Raw genomic sequence first — 26,220 nt, forward strand, 5'->3', positions numbered from 1 at the left:
GGCAGATAGGGGCGGGGAGCCGGTGGCCGCGGTGCCTCTGCGCGCGTAGGAGCAACAGCCGGAGAGACAGCTTCGGCGCGGAGCGAGCGCCCGGAGGATGCGGGAGGCGGCGGCACGCGCGCAGATGGGCCGGCGGAGGATGAATTAGGAGCCGCAGGAGGCTGCTGCCAGCGCCGAGGGGGGAAGAGGAGAGGAAGGGGCTGGACTTGGAAGAGGAGGAGGAGGAGGAGGAGGGCGCGCGGGGGGGACCGAGTGTCGCTAATAACAAGTTAAAGACTAATAACAATAATAACAGACCACCTCCAGGAAGATCCGCGGCGGAGGCTGAGAGATCCCCGCTGAGGCCAGCGGGGTTGCAGCGCTGGGTATCTTGGAGAGAAGCTCCGAGGCATCAGCTTGTGGTGGTGGTGGATGATTTTTTTGGGGGGTGGGCGGGGTGGGGGCTGTGGATGCGGGAGGAGGAAGGGGTGGGAATTTGAGGAGGAGACTACCCTCTGATTATTATTTTTAATTTTTTTTAAATCGTTATTATTTTCGCCGTGCAAGGAGGACGCTCGGAATTCACCGGCTTGTCGGCTCCCGAGAGGGACCCGGGGATTGTGCCGTCGCTTTTTTTTTTCTTTTTCCTTTGGTTGGTTGGTTTGTTTGTTTTGATTTGGGTTTTTTTCTTTTCATTATTATTATTATTTTCCCTTTTCCGCTGAGCAGCGGCGGCGGCAGCAGCAATATGGCTGGTGATGGGTTTTTTGGGGGGCGCTGGCGGCGGGAGGAGCTCTCGGAAGCCCCTGCGCGCCCGGCTCGCTGTTAGCTATGGCAAATGGCAGCGGCGGCGGCGGCGGCGGCGTTAGAATGAGTAACAATATCAACGCGAACAATCTCAACACAGACTCGTCCTCTTCCCCCGTCAATGTGCCCAAGATGGATGCGCTCATCATCCCGGTGACCATGGAGGTGCCCTGCGATAGCCGCGGACAGCGCATGTGGTGGGCTTTCCTCGCCTCGTCCATGGTCACTTTCTTTGGGGGACTGTTTATCATCCTGCTGTGGAGGACCCTCAAGTACCTGTGGACTGTCTGCTGCCACTGCGGGGTCAAAAACAAGGTAACCTCCCCCCCGCCCCTTCCCCTTCGGGTGCGGCGGTGGCTCGGTGTGGTGGCAAGTGGGCTCCCGGCCGCCTAGGTCAGGGCACCTCGGAGCGGTGGCACTGGAGGAGATGCCGGGTGGCTGTTGCTGGCTTTCAGGTGGCCCTGGCACTGCTCTGGGGGCAGCATGGCTGGAGGGGTGCCAGGGCCTGCCGAGTGCCCCCCGCCTCCCGTTCTGCCACCACCCCGCGCAGAGGCTCTTCAGTCTCGGAGGGCAGGAAAGTTGTGCCTGCTGTCCACTCGCCAGCTCCGCGAGGTGCATGCTGACACGTTGGGATGGTGCAGTTCAGAAGTTGGTACGCACCCCCCGGGAACTGTGTCTGATGGGGAAGGGTATTTGGGGGGGGGGTTATTTGCTGAACTAAGCTGTCAGTTCTCCTATGAAATGACAAACTTTGGCAAAATTAGAGAGATAAACTTCTCAATTGAGTAAATCTTTTAAAAGGTAGTTCCACTCCCTTAGAATTGCTCTTAGATTTCTGTTTGGTAAATTAAATGTACATACATATATGAATGCATTTACTGGATTCATAAGTAACACGCTAGATCAATATTCTTCTAAGTGCAAAATCTTTGAGACAAACTCTCTGCCCCTTATTTTTTTGTGTATTATCCTCTGGAATGAAGCGTAGTACGTGAAGTAAGGTAGGCTCCTGGTTTGAAAGATCTCCTTCAAAGCTAAGAACTTGGTCAGGTCCAGACTCTCATTTCTGTTCAAGATGAATGGGATAGAAAGTGTTAAGACTCTGTATTTGTGAAAGTGGATTTTGACAGGCAATTTTAGGACCCCAAAATAGACCAGCAGCTGGAGTTTCTCCCCTTCCCTTTTTGCATTTTTTGGATTACAAATGGAATAATATCTGCTTCAGTTATTCCTGGCACACAGACACCCACAAAAACACACACACCTTTTAATATATGGTTGCTAGGTTGCTGACTTGCTTTGACGTACAGTGAGCTGTCTTCCCCTTTCTCCTGTCCCCTCCCCCTAAACACACTTGATATAGCATAACCCAGCTGTACAAAGGAACTAACACTTACGGGAAACCAGAAAAAAAGTTACAGAGTTTGAGAAGTTTGGGTACCTTTATTTCATTGTGTTTAGCTAAATATCAAATTAAGATTACCTACAAGAACCTATATGTTACAAATGGAAGTAGAATAGTTGTAATAAACTTGGCCTATCAGTGGAAGAAATGATTGTTAGAAATACAGAATAAATGGAAACTTTCGACTCGACTTTTAAATTTCAGGAAACATACCTGGCAATATTTCTTCTCTAGAGACATTTTTTATTTCATTCAAAACCAAAACCAAACCTGAACTTTCTCAGAGACATATTAGCCAGGTGTGATGGTAAAGCTCAAATGAATTTGTGATAATAAACATGTTTTGTAAAATACTGTTTCCTATAATAGTACAAGGAAATTCTTAAGAAGGGAGGGGGGGTAGCTATGATTTGTCTTCAGTTTCTTCTGTGTACATTTAGCATTTTCTTCTGCTTGTGATGAGACAAATCTGCAAGGACTGTAAGAGATCCCAAAGAAAAAGGAAATCCTACAGGCCATCACCTGCTACTTTGCTTGAGAGAATTAAAATTAGAGTTAGCCACTTCTACACAGACTTCCCATGCATGATGTCTTCATGGATATCTTCAGTCTGATAGTCCATTCATGAGAAATAGTCAGTAAAGCAGATCATACATCTCTTAAACAGTACAGAAAGGCATATCCAAGTTGTCTTTAAAACATTTCAGACAAGCTAAATGAATCATTTAGCTAAATAACAGGTGTCATCAAGGGATCCCAGCACTCCTAGTTTGAATGATTTGACAGAGTACAGTTATGTGAGAATGTAAGAGTTATTTCATGTTTGATACCTAAAGTAGCTATGTCCATGAATATTCCCTGGGGCAGGAGGATGGAGGACTCTGCAGGTAGGGGGAGATATATGTCCCTTTTTAGATTATGTCTATTACACTGGTAAGGTGTTCAAGCCTTTAGTGAAGAATAACTTCCAAGGTCTGATTCTTTCACACTAAAATGGGGAATCAGAGGGAGTTCTGCATGTGTAACGAGTAACTAGTTTTTGCAGAACACTTTTCTTGTGTTTAGGGTACACAGACTAACTGAAGTAAAAACTGAAAATGCTTTAAACTTTGCTATTACTGAACACATGCTTTGTGCTGCATGACAACTTGGGAAAGGTTGCCAAAGCTGCAGGTGAAAAATATGAATGAGCATTTGTGCTATGTCTGCTATGTTGGACCTCCCAGCAAAAGTAATTTTACAAGAAGTGGTTCCTCCTGCTGTGGAACTGAAGAAGTTTTTTGCATGTTAGGACCTTTTCTTCCCTCTCCTTCTGCTCCGCAGTTCGTAGTAGAGTTGGGTTATCCACTACCCTCTCATCACCTACATGAAGAGCAGTCCCAGTGAGTGAGCTAAAAGAACTCTCTCATGTCTGCTTTCTGTGGCTTCTTACTAAATAATTTGCGCATATACTAAAAGGCACAGGGTTGCTCTTAACAGCTGTGTTCATGTATGTTATTACAATGAGCTGAAAAAAAATTCATTTTTTCTCTGCTATATTCTTAGGATAAAGCTGTGTTTCTCAGGTTAGTAGGTGATTGTCAACTTTATTTTGTGTATGTAACTCTTTTTAATGGCTTCATAGAAGGATTTAGAATACTTTTTTTCTCTTTAACTTATTGAGTTTAAGGTTGGTTTTTGGATTTTTAAAACCTGATATTAACACTCTGTTTAACACTTGGTGGTACGAAATTTCATTACAGTATTTCATTTTTCTTGGAGAGGTGTACTGAAAGTCAAAAGAGTATGAAAACTTCTGATAGCAGAATGATAACATTGCCTCTTAAAATTCCAGATCCAATTTATGTCATTGTATACTAATAGGACATTAATATGACAAAAAAAGATTGCTGAAGTTATAGGATATTTTATTTGCCATACTTCCTTTATAAGATGGCATTTTTTAAAATCTGCCAGAAAGAAAAATATAAATCTTGATCTATGTTACATCAGTGTTTCATATAATATGAGCGTCATTACAATTGAAGCCCATATTTTTTCTTTATCTAATGTGGTATATACTTTAAGATTTAATTCTTGCAAAATTAACTGCAGTCATTTTGTAGAGACTTAAATATGCTCTTTGTTCCTCAGTTTGCATCTGCATTTTAAGAAATGTTTAGGTTTTGTTGAAGAACTTGTCTTCAGTTTGCTTCCCCCCCCCCAACTCATTCCTAACTTTGTGTATTAAAAGTAGAAAGTGAGAATGAAATTAAATGGGCTGGACTCTAATACCATTAGTTGCTCTTGTTTATGGGAATAACAGAAAAAGAAAATAAATGTCTCATGAAATATGAAGTTACACATAGTGGCTAAATACATATTATAAAATCTGTAGTTCTTTTGATTATATGGATCTGTTACTCTATTTTTCCATGTTCCTGAAGGGCATTTTCTACAGACATTACATGATACTATGTTTTGGCTTTGAATAAGCTCTTAAACAAGGAAAAGGTGCAGTGGAATGAGAAAGCACAAGTGCGGCACAACAGGCTCCAGAAGCTGGCCAGGTGCAGAATGCAGTGAAACTCGCACCCTTTTGAAGAGTGTGATACCGGACCCTGTGTTGCTGCTCCTTGGTTCCCCGGAGAGCAGAACTCATTATTCACCTCATGCCTTCAAGGGTACCTAGTAGGTACAGGGCATTTTTATCACTATACTCATGTTGGAGCGTTTTCAGTTTGTTGAAGACTTTTTTTTCCTGCAACATGGGACTCATGTATCTATCAAATGAAACTCTGTTATGATTATAGGTGGCAATTGCTTGCCTGAAATGACTCACCATAATAGTCTTCTTTGATATGAGGCTACATATTTCAGAAGTTTAATAAATTATAAAGTGCTAGATATGGTCAGTTTCTGTTAACATTCCTGTTTATTTTGAATATAAAAACTGAAATTTTAGTGGAAGTAAAATATTTGCAGAAATTTCCTTTGAGAAATTAAGACTTTTCATCCAAGCCTCTGAAGCCTGGGAGAGTTTGTAAGGGGGAAAATGGCAGCCTTCTATAGGAGGAGAAGTGTTTCTACCAAACTGGCTCTCATATAGCCAGATTTGTTGGATTTCCTAGGAATACCTGTAGAAATCTCCTCTCCTAATAAAAAGAAACAAACCCAAAACAAAGCACTGTATATTCAGAGAAGTATGAGAATACATTCAAGGGCACGTACGGACATATAATGTAGGAGATGCCTGCATTTAAATTTTTGTGTAGCAATCTCACCTAGACTCTCTCTAAGATGTACTGAACAGAAGCACAGCAACAACTGGAAGGCTCAAGAGATTAGTAGTGGACTGCGATGCATTTTGCTCCTTAGTCACATGCTCAATCTGGCTCAAGAAATTGAATCGCTACTGTCTCATGGCTATCAGGTGGTCTGTGTGTAATTACTCCATGAGCCTCCCACTAGACAGGTTGCCAACTGAGATATGGGCATGTTCGAGAGGTCAAGGACTGAAAAGGCTGTGAAAGAAAAGGCACTTACAGTTCTCTTCAGATGGTCCTTCTACAAGTGCAAAAGGCACAGATATGGAGAGGTGTATGCTGCTGTGTGTCATGCTACTGGTCTTCTGTGAAGAAGATGACATTTTCAGTTCTCTGAAGCTCATAATGGATTTCACGTTTTATAAACACATGATGAAATTGATTATGTATGCAGAAAAGAAAAGGTATGGACAAGGATTTAAGCTTTAAACTGAAAAATCTTGACAGAAATGTTATTTTGATGCAGTATCATACTTACTTTCAAGGCTTTGCAACACATACATTTAAGGAGGAAATCTGTCCTCAGAAAGAATTTGCAGCTCTCACACATTTGCAGATCTGTAAGTGCTGGTTGGAAACCATTGGATTTCACAATGTTTTCCAGTTTAGCACAAGAGAAGAAATGTCTGTACTAGGGGACAAAAGGCTTTTTAGTAACAATGATCCATGTACTCAATTTTGATGCTCTGGGACTTCTGAATGCAGAAGGAGGGCAGTATACAGCCTCAGATATAGAAACACTGTGAAAATTTAGAGGACACTAGTCCTAAGTATAATCTCTTCAGGGACAGGATCTAATGAATATAATTAAAAAAAAACAGTGGTGCTTCATGTCTGTCCTGCACTATTGCAGGAAAGTGGATCGTGAATTTTAGTCATTGAATGTCCTTCCTAGGACAAATCTTAAAAAGACACAGTGTTCTGCAGTCAACAGGCAAACCACAGAACAATTTTCAATGTTCCTCCCAAATGGATTTTCACAGATTGGCTCTGTTATTCTGTGAAATTTAACTCACTTTAACGAGAATTTATGTGAATTTCAGGGTTGGCTGGTAATAATTCCTCTGCAAGGTCAGGGTCTAATTCAGAAGCAGTGACGCATTCTAGAGTGTTAAATTATAGGACAGAAATTCCAGATAACCTAATGAGACAGAAAATAATTCTAGAAGGAACTGGGGAATGGGGTATCCTTTCAGGTCGCTTAAGCATACCTAAGATAGTGACACTGCATAAAACTATATATTTTACATATATGAAAATTATCAGACTCCTGGGAGAAGTCTGAGTGGACACAATGAACACAGCTCAAGTGGAGTTCTTCTAAGGGAAAGATTACTGAAACGGTATGTGTGGGTGTTAATGGCTAAAAATACATTTTTATCCCCCACATATCGGTTCAGTAACACAAGGATAGGGGCTACAATTGAAAGAGCTGTCATAAATGATGCATTTCTGTACAGAGATCATATGCTGCTAGATAGTTGAATACTTACTGTCTGACTCTTGTACCCCTGTGAGAAGTAAATGCAAAACTCTACAATACCACAAGACTAGAGTGGCATTTATACCAACTTTACACAGGGCTAAATACACATATTGCAGACTAGGCATCATGGTGTGTAAGTGGCAAGTACATTTTTATCTTTTTAAGGCATATAGGTCTAAAAAAGATATTCTTGGGTTTCAGGAGAAGGTGGAAATGCAGTAGGGGGTTCTGTTAGCACTTTTGCCAATAATACAGCTGGATGAATAACTGAAAAGGAAAGATACCTTTTTTTCAAGTCTGTCAAGATGTGTTGGTCAGGAAAGGCCCATTTTGAATCCTGATGATATTAATAGCCTGAGAATAGCTTGGGTTTGGATCTTTGAAAGGAGCACTTTATTCCCATATATAGTATGCATGGTTCTGTTTAAATGAACGTGCTGTCAGTGTAATGTGTTGAGTTCAGTTTGCTTTGAGATGATGTATTGCATGTATTTGTCAGTTTGAGAGTTACAGAAACTGAGAGCCTTATCCAAAGCCTGTTGAAATAGAGGGAAACAATCTTAATAACTTCAGTGGTTTTGGATTCAGGCCTAGATGTTCGCAGTGTTCTAGATGAATCAGATATTTTTTTCAAACGAATCTTATGTTAACATTTTAAGTTTTTAAAAACTTTTATTGTAGTGACATATAGTTACCTGGCTCATGGCCGTTATGTCTGCGATTTCAACGTTAGAAACATAATTTCAAAAAATCACGCAAAGAATGTTTCTATTCCAGTTAAGACCTGAAGCTTCTTCCTGGCCCCCTTAGAAATCAAAATTTGGGTGCTTGAACTACTGACATTTTCCTATCATGGCTTCTATCCTGCAAGCTGATATGCAAGGGCAAGTATTGGCTCTTTTTTAGAGGCAGAGTAAACACATATTTAATGGAACAGGCAAAGGTCCCTTGTCACATAGATCACTTGCAGGATAGAGATGCATTTGCAGCTTCAGCCCCAAGTCCTGGAAGTCCCTTTTGCATGTGCTTAACTTCGCTACCTAATTTAAAATAGATGCACAAACAATACCAGGACTGCTAACCTATAGCAGCGTAAAAAAAAGAACCTCATTACCAGGTCAGAGAGCTGTTGAGAAGATCTGGTAACGTAATAAACAACTGTAGCATAATAAACAATTGGTGTAGAATTTGAGTGTCTTGTCTGTATAACTATTAGATACAGCTTTACTGTGTTGCATTTTTATTACATTTTAGGTATTGAGGAATACATTTATAATATAGTTTTATTCCCCTTTGTCCAAGCAAATGCTGACTGAATATTTGGCATTTTCTTTCATGTTATATTTTATTCATTTTTACATTTTTACATAGTGTTTTATCACTTATTTGTTCAACTAAGAAGATGACTTGCTCTAAATTTGCTATTAAAAATGAGACTAACCTTAGATGATTGACACTGTGTTTATTTTCCATTTAAGTAAAGAGGAAGAGCATTATTATAGATATGTCTTTTTAAGAAACTATTTCTAAGTCATGACCTTTATATTACAACAATAAAGTGAAATATATTAGAGTATGATCCTTTGTTTATGCATCCTAAAATTGTAATTTTTCCTGTTATGAACTCTCTAATTCATTTTAGCTGTGATTATGCACTGGTATTCTACTGGACATAAATTATTTGAAACTGATTACTAGCTTCTTTGACCTATATTGGTCATAGTTGGTATAGAACGCTGCTCAGATATCAAGGTGAATCCTTTGTCCTCAAGTGATTTGAGGTCACTTTTTTGAAAGTGAGTTTGCTGATCAACAGGTAGATGTTGTGTGATGTTTTTATGTTTTCTAGGTTACAAAACTGTAAATGCTGTTTCATAAGTAAACTGATGAAGTGTGCTTGGGTTTTAAGGAGGGGAGGAAAAAAAACCTCTCCTTTTTTCCTTTTCCTTTCAATCACTCAGAGCAAAAAACAGTCTATTCAGGAGAAAATATTGCAGGGTCTGGCCTTTAAATTGTGTGTGGTACAAACATATTTTCCTTTTTTAGGTAGATACTTATTTCCTACATTTCCTAGGTGGGAAATTTTCCCCATATGGGAATTTTTTTTAAAGCTTTTTATACAATTCTGATAAATTGATTTTATTATGTGGGAAGTTTTTAACAGTTTTTTGTGTTAGTTTTCTTCTATTCCCAATACATTTATATCTGAAAACTCCAGATTCCATCAGCATCAGAAATAGTGGACTGCTGTTAGTTACAATCAGATTATTTTCATATCACTTAAGGCTCTCAGCAGTAATGTATCCTTGTTTCCTTGACTTCTCTATTGTAGTCTTATTTTTCTCCTCTTGTAGGATAAGGTTATAGTCACCATTTGTTCTATTGTGCTTTTTGAGAGAGATGTTGGATTACACACTTAAGGAGTGAAGTGTTCCATTGAGAGAGGGTCTGTTTTTTGATTTAAGGACATACAAAATTTTAGCTGGCTAAATGCTACTTTTCCTCCTCTGACTCCTTCTTATATGTGTAAATAGTGGTATTGTCTTTTCATGAGTGCTAAGAGCAGGATTCATATTATGTATCTGTTTTCCCCCCAAAAAATCACTCAACACTTCATGGTTTTGATGTTTGCAAAAATTGTCTTAATTGCTTTTCTGGAATGTGTCCCTGGGATAGAATAAAGCTTTCATTTGCTTAAAGTGGAAAATGCTGTCCAAAGTATGGAGGTTTGACTCTGCCTGAATGATTTAGATGATTAAATTTTTATCTTAACTTAAATGATATCTAATATAGGAAATCCTCAGTATCTTTGAGTTGCCAACTGAATTATAAGATTTGATTTTAGGAGCAGAATAAAAAAAGCATTTGATTCTTCTGATTTCCGGTTGAGGACGTTCATGTTTGTTACTAAACTATGCATTATTTTTTAAGAATATTCACATTACACAGCAACTATTTGGAGTAATATGTGAAAATTGTCAACACTTGCACAAAGCAACTGTTTAGACACCAGAATTCATTTTTAAGATCTGAATAAGCGGTTTGATTTTCAGAGATAGTGATAATTTCAGACAGCTTACGAAAGGGGTGTTGTTAAGCTGTCCTTGAAAACTTATTTCCATATGTAGATTTTTGTTAAGGAATGTAACAGCTGAAATTGAAATAACATTTTCTTTTAATGCTGACCTTATGCAGCATATTCTGGACTTGAACTTGAATAACGTCTACCTAATCCTCTTGGCTTCTTCTCTTTATGTGTATAAAGAGGAGAAGGTACTGCAGTGTTTGTGAATTTACACACACTTTTAAAGCTCTTTAAAGCAGTAGTCTTTTGCATTAACATTTGATACTCTAATTTTAATTTTCTTTTAACAAAGAGATAGATACACAGCTCCTAAACAAAAATATCTATTTCCAGCCAATTAATTTTAGAAATTACTTTAATAATAGAAAAGTGAAAAACAAATTTTTGATGCTCCCATATTGCAATTGTGGGGAATATTCAGAACATGTTATCATTTCTATGACTACCTATCTATAAAGCTATATGTGAACTTGTTCCTTTACTGACCATACATGTGACTATTCCTCTTTAGGCTTATGTTGTTTAAGGTGCTTGAGAGAAATGCTGATTTCTTTAAGTGAATAAATCTTAATCTTACTCTTGTGTCAGCTGTGTACAAAAGTAAAATGCATCCTTAAAATTGTTACATAAAGTATTCAGAAACATTCTTTTTTCATTAAAGAGTGGTAGAGGGACAGAATGGGTATTCCTAGTTTGTAGAGGTGGAAAGTAGTTAAAGGTCTGCAGTGGAGAAACATACATATAACCACAAGGTAAAACTCAGAATTTCGTGGGGCTGTCTGTTTGCTTCATATATACAGAGAAATAGAATATTAAGTTTTGAAAAACCTAATGCCTCTCTCTGAAACAGCTCAAGGGTACTGCAGAAAAGACTGCAGACTTGCAATGTGTGCAATAAAAGAGTAAACCTGTTGAGTTACTAAATTGTTAAAATCCTTCACTCAAGTTCAGCTAGAGTGTTGTTGAGTCTTGTTAACAGGTGGCTCAAATTACACAGTGAGCTGCTTTATAGGGTGTGGGGTAATTTAGTAGACAGATTTTGAGGCTGTTGTCTGTGTGCTCCTGAGATTGCAAGGCATTACAAATTTGGTCTGTAGTATGCCTGATTGCGTGATTATGTCTGTCAAGGTGTCTAAACTGTGTGAGGTGGGGTTTACATCAGCTTTATGACTTGGTACGAAGTGAAAGTGATGTAGACTGTATTTGATTTGTTGTAATGTCTGTTGAAGCTAAGTCACAGCACTTAAAACTTTTTTGAAAAGCAAACTTAATCTACCAGAGCAAGTGAAATGTTTTGTGGCTATAATATTTTGATTAAATCTTCTAAGACTGGATTTATCATCTTGAGGTCATTGTTTGATAGCACTGAAAAGCCCAAACTTCAGTGTTTGGGAGAATACTCCCTGCAAGGTATCTGAGCTGTGTTGAGGACAAGTTGTGACTGTCAAGCAGTAGTAGCTCCTGATCCTAAATTGTCATAAGTGTTTATAGGTATTTTTACTGAGCAGAAGGGTTTTTGGCATGGGTAATATTTGAATGTAGAAAAGTTTTAAGAGTGGGGTGCTTTCATTGTTAGACAGTGTGCTAAACATTAATTCAGTTGCATCCTTTGGTGAATATGGTTTTGTTCACTTCAGCATTTTAGCGGGATAAGGAAGGCACTTTGAAGGTAAATTCCACCTTGTCCAGAATGGCTAAGTGGATTCCCTTCAGATGAAACTAAATGGGAAGATCAGCTCTAGGAGCTCACCTGATATACTCCAAGTGCTAATTGGTGTTTTGTCGGCAGAGCTAGGCTGGAGTGAGTTGTGAGGGTATAAATCCTGAAGCATATACAATGTATAGTTCTTGCACTCTTCTGGAGAGTGGATCTTGCTCCTTGCAAATGCAGAGTTAGCCTCTGACTGTGTTTTTGGGGAAAATCCCAGTTGAGGCTTTTGGCAAGCTTGTGGCTTTGTTTTCCTTCCTTCTTATTGATGTAGGTTTTTTTTTTTTTGTTTGTTAGTTTTTAACTGTACAACATATGTAGAGTTTCCTACAGTATATCTTCCAGGAAGCCCTTTCTCTTACTGTGCTGTAAGACTCTGTGTTTGGAGTTCAGCTTGCTCTTGTGGGCTTCTCTGTGTCTTGATTGCTCTGGCCCTGGCAGTTGGTGTCAGGCTGGCTGGCTACTGGGCATACCTCTGCGGATGTAAGGATGAGCTAGCTGGCTGGCAAAGATGATGGTAAGACCTGTGACTTTGGATGACACCTTACTATCTTGAAATGTCACAAGTGTTGGACTGTGACAGAACTACTGATTAATTTCAGTATAGCTATTCCAAAATGACCTTTTATTTTTATTGATCCTCTGAGAAACTTGGAGAACATGTGAAGGCTGTATGGATAAAGATATTATATGGTCTGGCTGAGGAGAAAAGAAATTGTTCTGAGACAGACTGTTTGAAACAATTGTTGCCTATTTGATCTAGAAAAGAAAGGACTATAACCTGAGATAACAGGTGGTGGAACTTAATGTCCAAACTCTTTTCTGTTTGAGTAAAGTCAATGGAGAGCTGTTTCCCCCTCTCTCCCTCCAGTGCGTTTCCCATATCGCTGGAAACTTGAACTCTGGAGCTTTTATTTTCAAAACATTTAACAGAAATGGAGTAGAAGGTAATGATAACTTTAATCAAAGGTAGAAGTTCTAGAAAAGCTTCCTGGAATATAAACAGAATTCTGAAGGTAGTGTCTCATGCGGTATTTATAATTCCATCAGCTCAGTTAAAGCAATTTTTGTGGATGAGAAATAAAGACATCATTCAAAATATGGCCTTTTTTTTTTTTTCTTTTGTTTCCCCACAATTATGTTTTTCTGATTGAATTGTCTTTCTCTTGGAAACAAATATTGTTGGTCCTGGACATGGATTGTCTTCAGCAGGGGATGTTTGACTGTATTTTCTGTTGGTCTGTTAAATGCTCCTTGGATTTTAAATAGTATATAAATGTAGGCTATTATGTAACTCCCATAGAAAAAACACAGTGGCTGCATCTTTTAAAACTGGTGGATCTAATTGTTGTAGGTAAATGAGAATCTGCTATGAGAGCTGATGGAAATGACAATTCTGCCTAAAAAGCTCAAAATGAATTATGTATTTTTAAAAAAACAAACAAAAAACCCCACCACCACCCTACAGCCATGTTTTAGCCATTACTATCAGTTAAGGTAGAGGGTTGTTTACCCCTGTAATTAAACTGGTGTTGGCTCTTGGATGTCTGCTTTGATTTGATCAGGTTATTTTGGCTTACTTAGGCTCATTTCTAATAGATTAAAAGAGTATCAAGCTAAACTTAAGTAAGTATAAGATCATTCTTTTCTAAAAATTCAATGATTTAAAATTGTGATATAATTCAGTGCAGATTCTTCTGTAGACAATGCTACAGTAATGACAAGTATTCAAAAATCATTAGTTTTTTCAGCATTAAATTGTAGGTTCTTTTTGTTTGTCTTCTGACTTCAGGCTTTTTATTAGGTTACATAGTCTTGAATTCACACTTTTAAAGCATGTCACCAGAATTCTGAGGGTGGAAAACTTGAGGTTCTTATGCAGTTGTGTGTCATTAAGAGCTAAAACTTTATGAAAATGACTTAATATCAGGAGGACTGCAGTAGAGCTATTATGGAGACAAAATTTGGAGACGTAGCAGCCTGGGTGGTCAGCCAGTCTGTGTTTTGTATTGATATGTTTGAAGTAAAACTCATTCTTGTACTGTAGGTCAACACTTCTGCCCCATTTAAGCTCTCTTTAGAGGGCTGACAGACTTATGAATCTTGCAGTGTTTTCTGCAAGTGAGAAAATCTGCTACTAGGGCTCTAGGATATTGGTTTAAAATGTTCCGCTCTATACAAGGAGCACAGTGTCTTTAAAATTGCTCTTAGCAACTTAAAAGGTCCATCAAAATACACAAAGAAGAGTCTGAATGCTTTTTTTATTACTATAGTGTTCAGAGGCCTCACAGTTTTGCAGACTCATTTATGCCAGATCCTGTTACCTGTTTCAACAAAGGGGCAATCCTCTGCTGTGCACATCTTATGTTCTGAAAGTAAATAATTAGAGAGACAAAGGAGGAAGAGGGCTGTAAAGTATTGGTTTGCCCAAGTCCATACAGCAACCTAGTGATCAAGATAAGAGCAGAAGACTTCATTGATATACATCCACTCAGACCATAACACTAGTCCATTGGTTAGATTTACAAAGGGAGCATGGTTTGCAATTCCATTATGCCAGTTACTATTTCTGAGGAACTGTAGGGGGTTAAAACTTGCTGTGCCATACCAAGTTCCCTTCTTCATGATTTATTTTGTATGTAAGAAGAGAATAAAAGCATTACAAAACTCTATTTTGGTTGAAACGCAATTTTAGTTGGAGTGGGAATTTGTAAGAATTGCCAAATAACATGATGGATGGAAGGAGGATGTACAACAAGAAGAGAGTATGTGTTGTACAGTATGCATGGTGAATGGTATTCACTCTATCTGTATACAGGTATTTTGATGAATGTGCTTGCTCCATTGCCATAATAAAAATTTTGAGTACTCATATTCACACCGGCTGTAAAGAATAACATTACTTTTAGAATCCAGGAGGGTTCCCAGTTAAACATATGCTTGTTGATTGTACTATTTTTAGCTTCTTTGAACAACACGTGCTCTCTTCAGATATTTATTTGTGAATGTTGTATTTTGTTCTTAAAAGGAAAATCTCTGAGTGTCAAGATTCTTTTTCTGTAACCAAGAAAGGAGAGAACCAGGGTTCTTGTCAGTGCTTTACTTCTTTGAAATCCTAGGAGATGGGGGTAGATCAGTTAAATCTAAAATGGACCCATCTGGTAGTGCTAGCAATGAGGAGAGAAGAACAGGTGAAAGATTCTGAGCTATAATCAACATATACTGCATTATGTAACTCATAATTTGTGCCACAGCACAAGCAGAAGACTGATATTCATGTCAGATTGTTCAATTTTTGTTTAGACCATCCTTTTTAAGTCAAAAGGTTCATGGAACAGTTTACTTGGAAGACTTGTTATTTCTGTTGCTAATAACTTAAATATTTTTCTCATTATTAATGAAACAGAGGTATTTAATCCATCCTATAAACAAGACACAATTCCATGTATGAGAAGTGAATTATACTAGAAAAGAAATAGCAATGAAGAGATTAAAGGAAGGTATCTATTTGCAATGCAGTGTTTCTAATTTGTCAGGGTTCTTTAACACTCCTTCTCCCTTTCTTTTATGGCACGAGTTAGACATGATTTCTGTGTCGTTGCCTATATTATGCAATATATGTTTGACAGAGGACTTCTCATGCACGGTCTTTTGGGAAATGGGTTTCATGAGGGCAGAGCAGGTGCCTAGGCCTTTTGGCATGATATTTAAAGAAATGAAGTAAGTCACAGAGCTTTTTGTGAACTTAGGAGCTCAGTAATTACATCTTTATCCAGTTTAAAAAAAAAAAAAAAAAAAGAAATCCTTACTTGCCTTTAAGTCCATTCCCAGGATATGGTGCTCTGTGTGTGTGGCTAATTCTTATATAAACAATTACACTGAAGTTAGGTGTTTTCACAATGTGTTGTATCAGAATAATGGTGTTTTATGCTTATTTTCATTGCTGCAATAGATTGCAGAAAGCATGAAGGAAAAGGCAATTTGGTATGTTTCTCATTTGTGGAGGTATAAATTCTACATAATCCCTCAAATAAATTTATTAGATGACAAGAAAGGATTTAGCAGCTAAATGACTGTAAAAGCTGTGGTCTGCCATTTAATATGTTGCATTGGTTTTTAATAATTCTTTTGTTTCCCTATCATCATAGATTTGTTAGGAATTTTATGTGGTGTATTTGTTTAAATAGCTATTATAGCGTAGATGCATAAGTATGTTGTAACTGGCATACTTACTGAATGATGGTCCCTTGGGAAATTTAACACAACTTTCAAGCCTGGGATGAAAGAAAGAAGTGGCAAGATGAGAGCAATATACATCACAAGTAGTTGGCCTGCAACAGTGAAGAGAGAATGTTGATTATTGCATAATTTTTTTAAAAGTGCTTGGTCCATTCAAGCCTTCCTAGGCCATTCCTGTGCTGCTCTTTTTTATTGGTGTCTATTGCAGTTCACTTTCCTTAACTCTTCAGTGCCAGTGTTTTTGCGTTTGGCTCTTTAAGTCTCTGCTTTCAACACAGAATGAAGTATTCATGACAATAAATTACATAGCAATTATCATTCCATGTTTGGAAACTGTTTTTCCAGAGGTGAACATCATGAACGTGGAGGCCTATTGCTATAGCAAGTGTGCTTTATAGTTCCTAGTTAGTGTCAGAATTTTGGCAAGAGTGATTACCAGAAGTCAGAATTTGATGCTGTTTGTATATGTTTACATGAGACAGAGACTGATATCCCAGACTATGCTACTTTGTAGGGACAAGTCCAAAATAGTCATTTGCAACGTATATGGCAGAGTAATGCTTATAATGTTACTCAAAAGCATTGCTACTCCATTGTGGTGGTCATTGGAAACTACATGGTATGTGAAGTCACAATATAATGCAGCAGACTTACTTCTAAGATATGCAGCTTCAATCTTTTCCACAAGAAAATAAAAACCTCCTTTCAGTGGTGTGGGGTTTTTTTGTTTGCTTGTGTTTGTAGCCCACTCATGAGTACGCCAGCCTGAGCTGATTTAGCCCGGGAAGGAGGCTTCCAGATTGGAGCTGACTGACCAATGTAGCAGAAATAAGCAATGTGCAACACTTTAAAGAAGCTCTAAAGTCTTGAGGTTTTTAAGTATGCTGAGAAGTCTGCAGTCCGACTTCAGCTGAAGCTGCGAGTGCTCAGTATTAGTAAGAAATTGCACCTTAGCAACTTTTTTTTTTCTTAGTTTATCCAGATGACTTTCTGATTACCTTGGTGCTGTAAGATGTGATCCTTTATCCTGTTTGAAAGATTAAACTCTTTCTATGGAACTTAATTTTAAGAAGTAAAACATTTCTTGTTTAGATACTTAAAATACAGCTTAATGACCAGATAATGGTTAAAACAGAAGTTCTGTACTGTTATTCTTTCCTGACTAGGTAAAAAGAATTGAGGCTAACCATATTTCTATAGTAATTTTACACACTGATAGTTGTAGCAAAAATTTTAAAAAGTTAATGATTTCTGTCTTAATATAGTTATTAGTGGTAATTGATTTTTAGAAACCATCAACAAATAGATTTTGGTCATTTCAAATAAAAGGAAAATTTAATCAAATTCTTGACTGCCCCACATGTGGTTGGGTGGAAGAAAAATAATGATAGATAATAGAGGGCTGTGATAACAATTGATAAAATTTTCTAATCATACTTCATGAGTATGTATTGTATTAGTTACTTGACAGGTAACCTTTCCTCAGATGTCAGAGAGTACTTGGATTATGTTCTTAGTTAAGACTTGTGCAAGTAGTCTGTATCCTTTTTTTTTTAAAAAAAAAAAGAACACTTATTACTTACTTTCACACTGCACATGCTAAGTATATGGGTCCATTTTATTTCAGATACAAAATCTTAGTCTCTGTTCTGTCTTTAAAAGCCCTCATTTACTAGAAAGGTTTATAAAGCGTCTCTGGTAACACCATGTTGGAGAAATAGAGGGAAATGTTACTTGGGGATCACCAGAACCAATTAAGTTCAGACTGACTCTAATTTCAGGAGTTCTCTAGAAGACCAGTAACTCTGATAGCTTTTAGAAAACTTCCAAGAAGTCCAGTATTATATTTACATTGTCTGCTACTGTGACTGCCTGCTTCAGGGTAAAAAACCGACAAGAAATGTATGATACAATCAAGCTTTCTCGCAAGCTTGGGAGCTTATTTAGATTGGAGGCTGTTTCTATCAATTTAGAGTAAAATTTACAAAGATATCCACATAGTCGGATGCCACTGAAAAACTTAATGTTCAATAGTATTACCTAGAGTGACTTATATTCTTAAATACTTTTTGAGGTTTTATCCACAGAGCCTAGTGCAGTCGTAGTTGGAATCGTTGTGTGTAGCATTTATACAAATGTGACTGGTAAATGTACAATCAAAAAAAAAATTCAGAGGACTAGAGTAGTGCAGATAGTAATACATGCTTTTTTTGTTGTGCTTTCTTCTTTCATCTATGTTATAGTACTGTGATACAGTGCACTAAAAGATGCCTTATGAAAAGTTGTACTGTATTGCTTTTGTTCATCAGTTCCTAGCAGCTTTATTTTTCCATTTTAATGGCTAAACAGTTCTATTTTTGTTTGATTCATTTTTCAATAAAATACTTATGTCATCATAGACTTAAAATCCCCACTGTTTGTACAGCCAAGCATCAATTAGGTTACCCATTCTTTTCCTCTCTTCACCCCCCTCCCCTGCCCTGTTCCTTTTGCAAAGAGGAGCCATTCTGTGGCTTAATATAAATACCTTGTTCTAGTGCATCTTCTCTGGATTTTTTTGAGTGAGTATCACAGAAGCTAGAGCTGGTGCATTCTCAAAGCAATCTATTATAACGGGCTCCTTAGTGCCAGTGCAGAGTTGTGTACAGGTTCTCCTGGGGTTCTTATAAAGCTGTTGGAACTCTGGGGGTAATGGATAGGTGACAGTTAATGCATGCATCGTATATGAATCAGAATAAAGGAATTTCCCCTGCAGTGCCATACTGTGTAGTTGTGGAGATCCATGTAGCCTACAGTGCATCTTCCTTGGCAGCCCAAATACTACTTTGCTGAAAAAGTTATAGGGACTCTATTTTTCTTTGTTTCTTCAATCGTTACTTTGTCAAGCCTGTAGTTAATTCAGTGACCCCTTGGTATGAACTCTTATTATATCTGTGTAATCATTTCCCCAACAGTTCTCAGGCTGAAGTTCAGCTCTGGGCAGGTTTCAGTAGGGGAGTCCTGCAGCAGTGCTCTGTGTTGGGCTGACTGTAGCTGCCCATGCGATCTGAAACTGGGAGAGATTTTCACCACCTTCTGGCCAGATGTTATGGAGCTATGTGAAATGCGGCAAGCAAGGGCAAAGCTGATTATCCGTGAAACTGAAACTAAGTGGTCTCTCTGCTTGCTTATGGCTCTGTGGACTTGTTTTGAACGAATGTCAACCTCTGTTTCCTGTATCTGAGCATTACTTTCACTGTAGAGGAAATCTTAGTTTGTTGGTGTATGCGATGTAAAAGAACTGCATATATTTTATGATAGTACAGCTCTTCTGGTACTGCTCCCTTAGAATTTTTCTGGATCTTTCACTTAATGAGTATCTCATCTTCTCTAGTTTTTTTTGCCATCCTCTGAATTATGCCTTGCTGCATAAAAGTTGTCTCCTAAATTCTCTGGCTGTACAATTCCAATTTAAATTCAGTGGAAAAGTTTCTGCTGTAAAACAAAGATCTAAGGAAGAAACAAGTTGCTTTCTGTTAAAGGTGTTTAAATGGGTAATTAGTACTTTGAAGATCCTTTATGGGAAGTGGAGGTGGCAGAGGCTAACTGACGCATCTTTTTCATTACTGAAGAGAAATAACGTTCTGTATGTTAGGTTATCCCTTTTTTTTTTTTTTTTTTTTAGTGCATTTTGATCTTGTTAAGACTGAAACACTCATTCCATGTTATTCTGAGAACTCTTGGTTCGTATTGAAGTCAGTGACAATTGAGATTCTTAAATCAGTATGAAATTCTTAGCTGTATAATTTATTAATGTTATTGATAGAAATGGGCCAGTGCCAAAGCCTCAAATCCAAATACTGGGATTCAGGACCCAGTCCAAGAATTCAATGTAAACCCAGCAAATCCTTGGCCAGAACTGGCGACATTCCAGCATGTGTACTCTAGGTCCAAAGCCATTCATTGTCGTCTCAGTGAGCTGTTGGTAACGGCTTTGTAAGGAGGTTAAAGAGTTTAAAAACAGAAGAATGTCAGGAATTCTGTGATACCCTGAGTAGACCATTTCCAGAGACGAAATCTTCTTTTTAAAATAAAGAGAATCTCAGACCAACTAAAATGTGCCACCAAAATTCATAATTAAAGAAGAAAATAAATCAAAACACAAGTACTAAATATGCCTTGCAGGGACTCATATTCTGTAGCACCAGAAATTACTGTAACTCAGTGTTTTATTTTTAGCATCCTAAGGAGCCCAGAGGGTTATGGAGGATTATATGATGTTGGAATCTTTATTTTAAATTTGAGATTTCATATTGAGCTCTGATATCTTTTCCTGTATTTTCCTTTAAAGAATTTCATATTGAAACAAGAAAATGTCTCCTATAAATTTATGAGAGACATCTAAAATTTTGTTCCTGTAACTGTTCCTGTGTATATATATATAAAAGTGTGTGCGTGTGTATATATATATATTTTAGGTTTTATATATACATGCATATAGAGAAATTTTAGAGAGTCCCTGTTAAATGAAAATTTGTTTGAGATTTCTTATGTGTTCTAGGATCACTATAAAGTATATATAAAAGACATTTAAATATAATGCAACAGCAGTCACCAAAATGCTAGTGTGTTGCATTGGAATAGGAAGTCAATAAAAGAGCTGGGCAACAATAGATCTTGGGGAAAAGTGTGTATGGATGTGAAGGATATCAGCTGTCAGTGGAGTGTAGCAGTGGTGTAAGAGCACGTGAAAGCATTATACAGAAGAAAGAGGAACAAGCAATATTATATTCAACTAAAATTTAGCATCAGGTATTCAAAGGTGATTACCCAAAATAAAACTTGGCAAGAATCTCAGAATTAAACTTACCTCAAACATGAATACACAAAAATATTTGAGAGTTCTAGGTGGACCTAGAAAATCAGAAACCAGTTTCATATTTTAATGGAAAGTTGAATTTTAGAGAATACAAAGAGAAGAAATTTCTGAGCACGTAAGAGTCAAAGCAACATAGTGTTCGTTCTTCACTTCTCTGCCCCTGTTTTATGCCTGGTCTTCTCTGTGGCCTGTAAACTCTGCCCATTCAGCTCCTGTTGAGGCTTTCTTTGTCTACCATATGCAAGGGAGATCACATTTCTTTGGTGTTCCTGTGTCTGGAATTGCTTTTCTGAAGGTGTGTACTATGCAAGTTTCCTCAAGAAGAGGAAACAACAAAAATTTAACTACAAAAAGCCAAGATCCAAGAGCAAAGGAGATCCAAAGCAGAGTATGAAAGTCACACAGGTAGAGTGTGGATGATCAGAAAATGAAGGGATACCATAGCTGTGTTGGAGGATGAAGAATGCTCTGGCCTTATAAAGGGAAAGCAGAGTACTGAAAGGGCATCGCAGGGAATGGCCTAAAAATATTTGTTAAACTTCAATAAACTCAACAACATTAGAAATAATATTAGACATATAGTCAGTGAACTGATTTATAGAAAGGCGGTGTGTAATAGAGAAGTTTAGGAGCTTTCATTCTTGCTGCCTCTGAGAAGGAGCAGATCAAAACTTCAGTGGGAACAAAGAATAGCTGCCACGTGGTGGAATATTTTCGTTAGAGTATTTTGTCCTAAAAGATGAAGAGCAGAGAGGGGAGAAAAACAGCAGGTACCACATCGTTCAGGATGACTAATTGCAGTAAAGAGGGTGGGAGACTTGGACAGACTGTAGGAAGCTTGTTGCTAGAAAAAGAAACTTTTACATTTGCTTGGTCAGTGTCCAGTGCCCTGTTTTTATCCAGTGTAAATAGGAAAAGCTTGTGGTATGTCACTATTAGTCTCAGTTTATCATCCCAACCCTTCTTTTACTGACTTTAGTGGGAATTTTCCATGCTAACCAAAATCAAAATATGTCTCCCTGGCCTTTGAAAAACACTTTCTTAAACAGATTGCCAGTTATACTTTGCTAGAGTGTTTCAAGACCATGGACTGCTGGAAAAGTTCCTATTTTTTTAGACAGGCCTGGAATATTAAAGGAAACAAATCTCATATATGGTCAAATGAGGATAATTCATGTTCACATCACCAAGATGTTGTAAGATATAGCAAAATAAGCAGTGATTTACTTTACCTCCAGCTGGACTTCCTCAAATTGGTTCATGATTTATGAATGGCTATTTCTGTTACTCAAAAAAATTGGTGGAAGTCTTTTAAAAATCCAGTCAGTACAGTTAATAATACATGAAAACAAGGATAACTGACTGATATTTGTCAGCAGTACTGACAAGCTTATTTAAACCACCGTCTGTTTAGAAAGGAAAATGCAACTGTAATATTGGCAATACCCAGAACTGAAGAAGTTGTGAGATTTTTAGGAGTAATATGCTTTCATTTATTTATGGAATTCTGTTTGGTTTTTGCCCCTTCATAGATTCACATTTCAGTTTTTTTCCATAACAATCGGAACCAGAAATTTACTCTTTAAAAATTAAAGGTGAAATTACTTATCATATGTTTTTGGAAATGCAAATTTTTTTGTGACACTTCTTAAACCCTTTGAAGGGGAAACAGTACAAGTAGGACTCTGTTAGTTTCTTTTTAATGAAAGAGCTTCCTAAATACAAATGACCTATGTAAATTCCAAAATACAAGCATGCAGCAAATAGATTGTTTTTGTTTAAGCTTTGGAAAAGAAGTTAAGAATCCAGTACTGTGTTGGCATGCAAAGCAGAGAAACTGGTATGATACCAGAGTATATTTATGCTCCTAACTGCAAGCTATACCAGTTCTCACTTAGTTTTACTAGGCGATTGGACTTAAAATGGAAGTAGATAAGCTTGATGCAGCTGTGATCCCACACTGAAATATAAGCATCACAGTATCTTTTTTTCTTTCTTAATCATAAATGTCAATGCCTTACTTGCTTTTTCTCTCAAGCAAGGTAATTAGGAAGTCTGGTATGCCTATTGATTCATCACCTTTTTTGGTAACTAGTAAGTTGAAGCTACATAACCTAATGTCTTTTTTGTGCCAGATTTCCACTTGTTTCTATGGATCTGCCACCAGTATCATTCAGATAAAAAGTGAAGTGTGAATGCAAATATTAAATAAAATCCTGGCCCTTGCTTAGGAAGATGCTTTAAGTCTTTAAAGCATTGTGCTCTAAGAGATGAAAGGTGAATGATACATTCTAAAGAAGTCTCTGGTGCCATGGAAAATTTTTGAGTAAAAAGTCTTTACAAAACCCACCTTGTAGAGTCAGCATATGGAAATTCTTGGGTCACAGTGTGGAGGCAGTTCAGATACTGCAGCTGTGGAATGATGCAAAAATACAGAGATGAGATTTATGTCTTAGTATTCTTGAGAGTTTACTTTTTCTGAGTGAATTGCAAATGTTGATGGCACTCCCAAGTCCATTTAAGGTTCTGAGCAGGGAAACTAAGTGTGTGTGCATGTGTTTGCATGACATCGTGTTTTGCCTTTGCTGTGTCCAGCTTAGGGAATTGCTCTGGAATGCTCCCTATGTGACAACTGGCCCTGTGTAAATGGAAGTTTATCTACCATACTGACTCCAGGTGGTGCAGCATGAATAAAGGGAAAATAGTTCGGTATCTCGCTTAGGTTTATTCTACATTGGAAGATGTTAGCTCAAAACCTGAGAACTGTAGAGATGGTTTTCAGTAGAATTTTTGAAACTAGGAATCTCTTTAAAAATAATCTGTTCAATACATCTATTGACTTTGAAAAATATTATCTCTGAAAGGGCATGTATCAGCAATATTAATATTTAAACAAGGCTTTTCTTGTCACAGTCCTGCTGTTGCTTTATGGTTGACTTTACAGTGAAATCATAATATTGTTACTGGGAAAGCACAGGCATAAGGTTAAATATTTTCAGGATGTAGGTGCAGCTATAATGCAGGAACTGCTGGATTATCTGGTTTATTGTGCACAAGGATGTTTGATAATCTAAATCCTAGCCAGAGAATTTTATCTAAGCATGTCAACATTTGATGATCTTAGATATGCACAAATTGTATGTTACTGATCATATTTTGAATTCTTTCTATTTTTAAAATGGAATCCAAACAAATTCTGACATTATAATTGTCATTCTGTTTATGCTGTCTCTACTTGCATTTTTTTCAACTACAGTAGAAACTCTGGAGAAGTTAAACTTTCTTAGGAGGTGTCTTTAAAATGCCTAGTGTACTACAGAATATGTTAAATATTGTCCTTTCACTCTGATAAACCTGACTACAAAGCATAGCTTCTCTCTGGCCCTGAAGAGATGCATGTGTATAACTTTTTCAAGCAAGATTACAAAAACAGTCTTCAGAGTCTGATCTGCTGTTGGTATTGTCTGATATTCCTTTTTGTGTTTTTAATCATATCTTTTTTTGCCATCTTTATGTAGGAAAATAACTATTTATGATGGATTACTGACTAGTAAATGAAATATGATGTTATTTCTGTGGCTGCTGTTTATGATATCATAAACACAGGTTTATGGCTTCCCTGCAGGAACCTGGAAGGATGTTTCTTGGCTTGGAACCACATGCACGTTCTGTACTTGTAGTAACTAACAGCAGGGATGGAGTGGAATGGGTGAGCATTGCGACAGCAAACACTCAAAGCTGGCTTACTTGGGATTGCCATTTTGATATAGCGACTTACACTGTGCTTTAAGTTCCTGTCAGTTCTTATGTGAAAGACTTTAAGCCTGTCATCAAAATACTGGAGGCTCACACAAGTATCTTTGCTTCCAGAGAAGAAAGATGCATCTTGTAGATATTTAAACACTACACGAGTGTTAACTCATCTGAGTTTTGCTTTTAAGTACAAATTGTTTAGACTGAAGTGAAAACTTTCCAACTCTGCTTCACAAATTTTGTTGGCTATGTCTTTCAAGTCTGAAAGCTGCCTCTGTTAGCATTTAGTGAATTGTACATATTTGGAAGATCTCTCCAGCACTGAGAGATGGCTCACATAGTTCATCTTTTCAAAGTTTACTTGGAAAGACTAATTTATTTTAGATGAACAAAATACCCCCTTTTCCATTTATCTGTTCACTATGGAAGCATTTTTAAGCACTTGCACACTCCTGAATTGACCCAGTATGAAGAGACAGCTTGTCTTTGAACAAAGGCAAAGCCACTGCAGTGCATCTTGGCCACATAATTGTCTATGGTGCGTAGCCATCCTTCTTCATAAATCCTTCTTCATTTAAGGATTTATTCTTTTACTTAAATGTGTTGTATATTGTTTGATATTACCTGAGTAAATTGAAAGCACCTTTAGGGAGAAGTTTTAAACACACTAAAACTACACCAGGCAAAGTACAACAGATGGACAAGCTTAGGGATACCTGTATATCTCACTAAAGAGAATCATTTTTTGTCAAAGAAAGATACATGTGCCCATGGAGACTCAATCTGTAGGACAGGTGCAGTAAACCCTCTATGTTGCCCTACAGGGCTGAAATTGTACATAAATTTTAAGGACTGAATTTACTTAGTGTAGTCTAACTATAAATTGTGAACTAAATCAGTTCTGGTATACAATGCATTTTGAGGTTCTCACATACTTTGTTTAGTAATGTTTGCCAAAACATGGCAGACAAGCAGCAGTAGCTTAAACAGCCATAAATTATAAGATTTAAACCTAATAGCATGGAAGGAAAGGTAAAATTCCAGAAAGATCAAATATTGGAGAAACCTTTTGAGTGTACATAATTCAAACTGTTTTTCTCAAGAACTATGATATTCTTGCAGGCAAATACAGTAAGCATGAATATTTGTGTCTTGGAAGAGAAACCTTACTGTTTTTCTGCAGTTATGATTGTGTTGGGTATGTGCATATATGCAGAGATCTTTATTTTGTAGGAGTCGAAGCACATCAGACCATCTTTGAAAACTCTTAGAATGAAGTCCTAGTTTTGTTGGAGTCATATTTTAATAACAGCAGAGAAAAGAATTTTTTTTTTCTTTTTAACCTTTGGTTTGCATCTTTGTGCCCATACTGCATTTGCAGCTGTTTAAACTGTGAAAGAAACAGAGTTGGAGGTCTGTGCTGCCTAGTCTGTCAATACAATTTCATGTTCACTTTGCTGAAGTGTCAGTGACTAGGGAATGGCATTTGCTGTTGGGACTATCAGAGAATGGCAGGCTACGGGATTCGCACTGCTGCCTAATGAAAATTCTAAAATGTTCTGAGCTGTTTTAAAATGCATCACTGAAATTCCCTG

General features: G+C 37.5%; 1 protein-coding gene across 4 annotated transcripts in view; it reads left to right on the top strand.

Moving 5' to 3' along the window:
• Positions 1–255: 255 nt before the first annotated feature.
• Positions 256–26,220, top strand: part of KCNMA1 (potassium calcium-activated channel subfamily M alpha 1) — a 545,630-nt gene continuing 519,665 nt past the window's right edge. For 2 of the 4 annotated variants that reach the window (XM_067299876.1, XM_013960233.2), the window contains exon 1: positions 494–1,101. In XM_067299876.1, coding sequence (XP_067155977.1) covers positions 811–1,101 — 291 coding nt within the window. In that variant the 5' untranslated portion in view covers positions 494–810. Of the gene's footprint in view, positions 402–493; positions 1,102–26,220 lie in introns of those variants that run through there. The other 2 variants (XM_067299877.1, XM_067299878.1) reach the window with 2 other exon arrangements.

Source organism: Apteryx mantelli, chromosome 7, assembly GCF_036417845.1.
Source record: "Apteryx mantelli isolate bAptMan1 chromosome 7, bAptMan1.hap1, whole genome shotgun sequence".
In the NCBI taxonomy this organism is placed as follows: Eukaryota; Metazoa; Chordata; class Aves; order Apterygiformes; family Apterygidae; genus Apteryx; species Apteryx mantelli.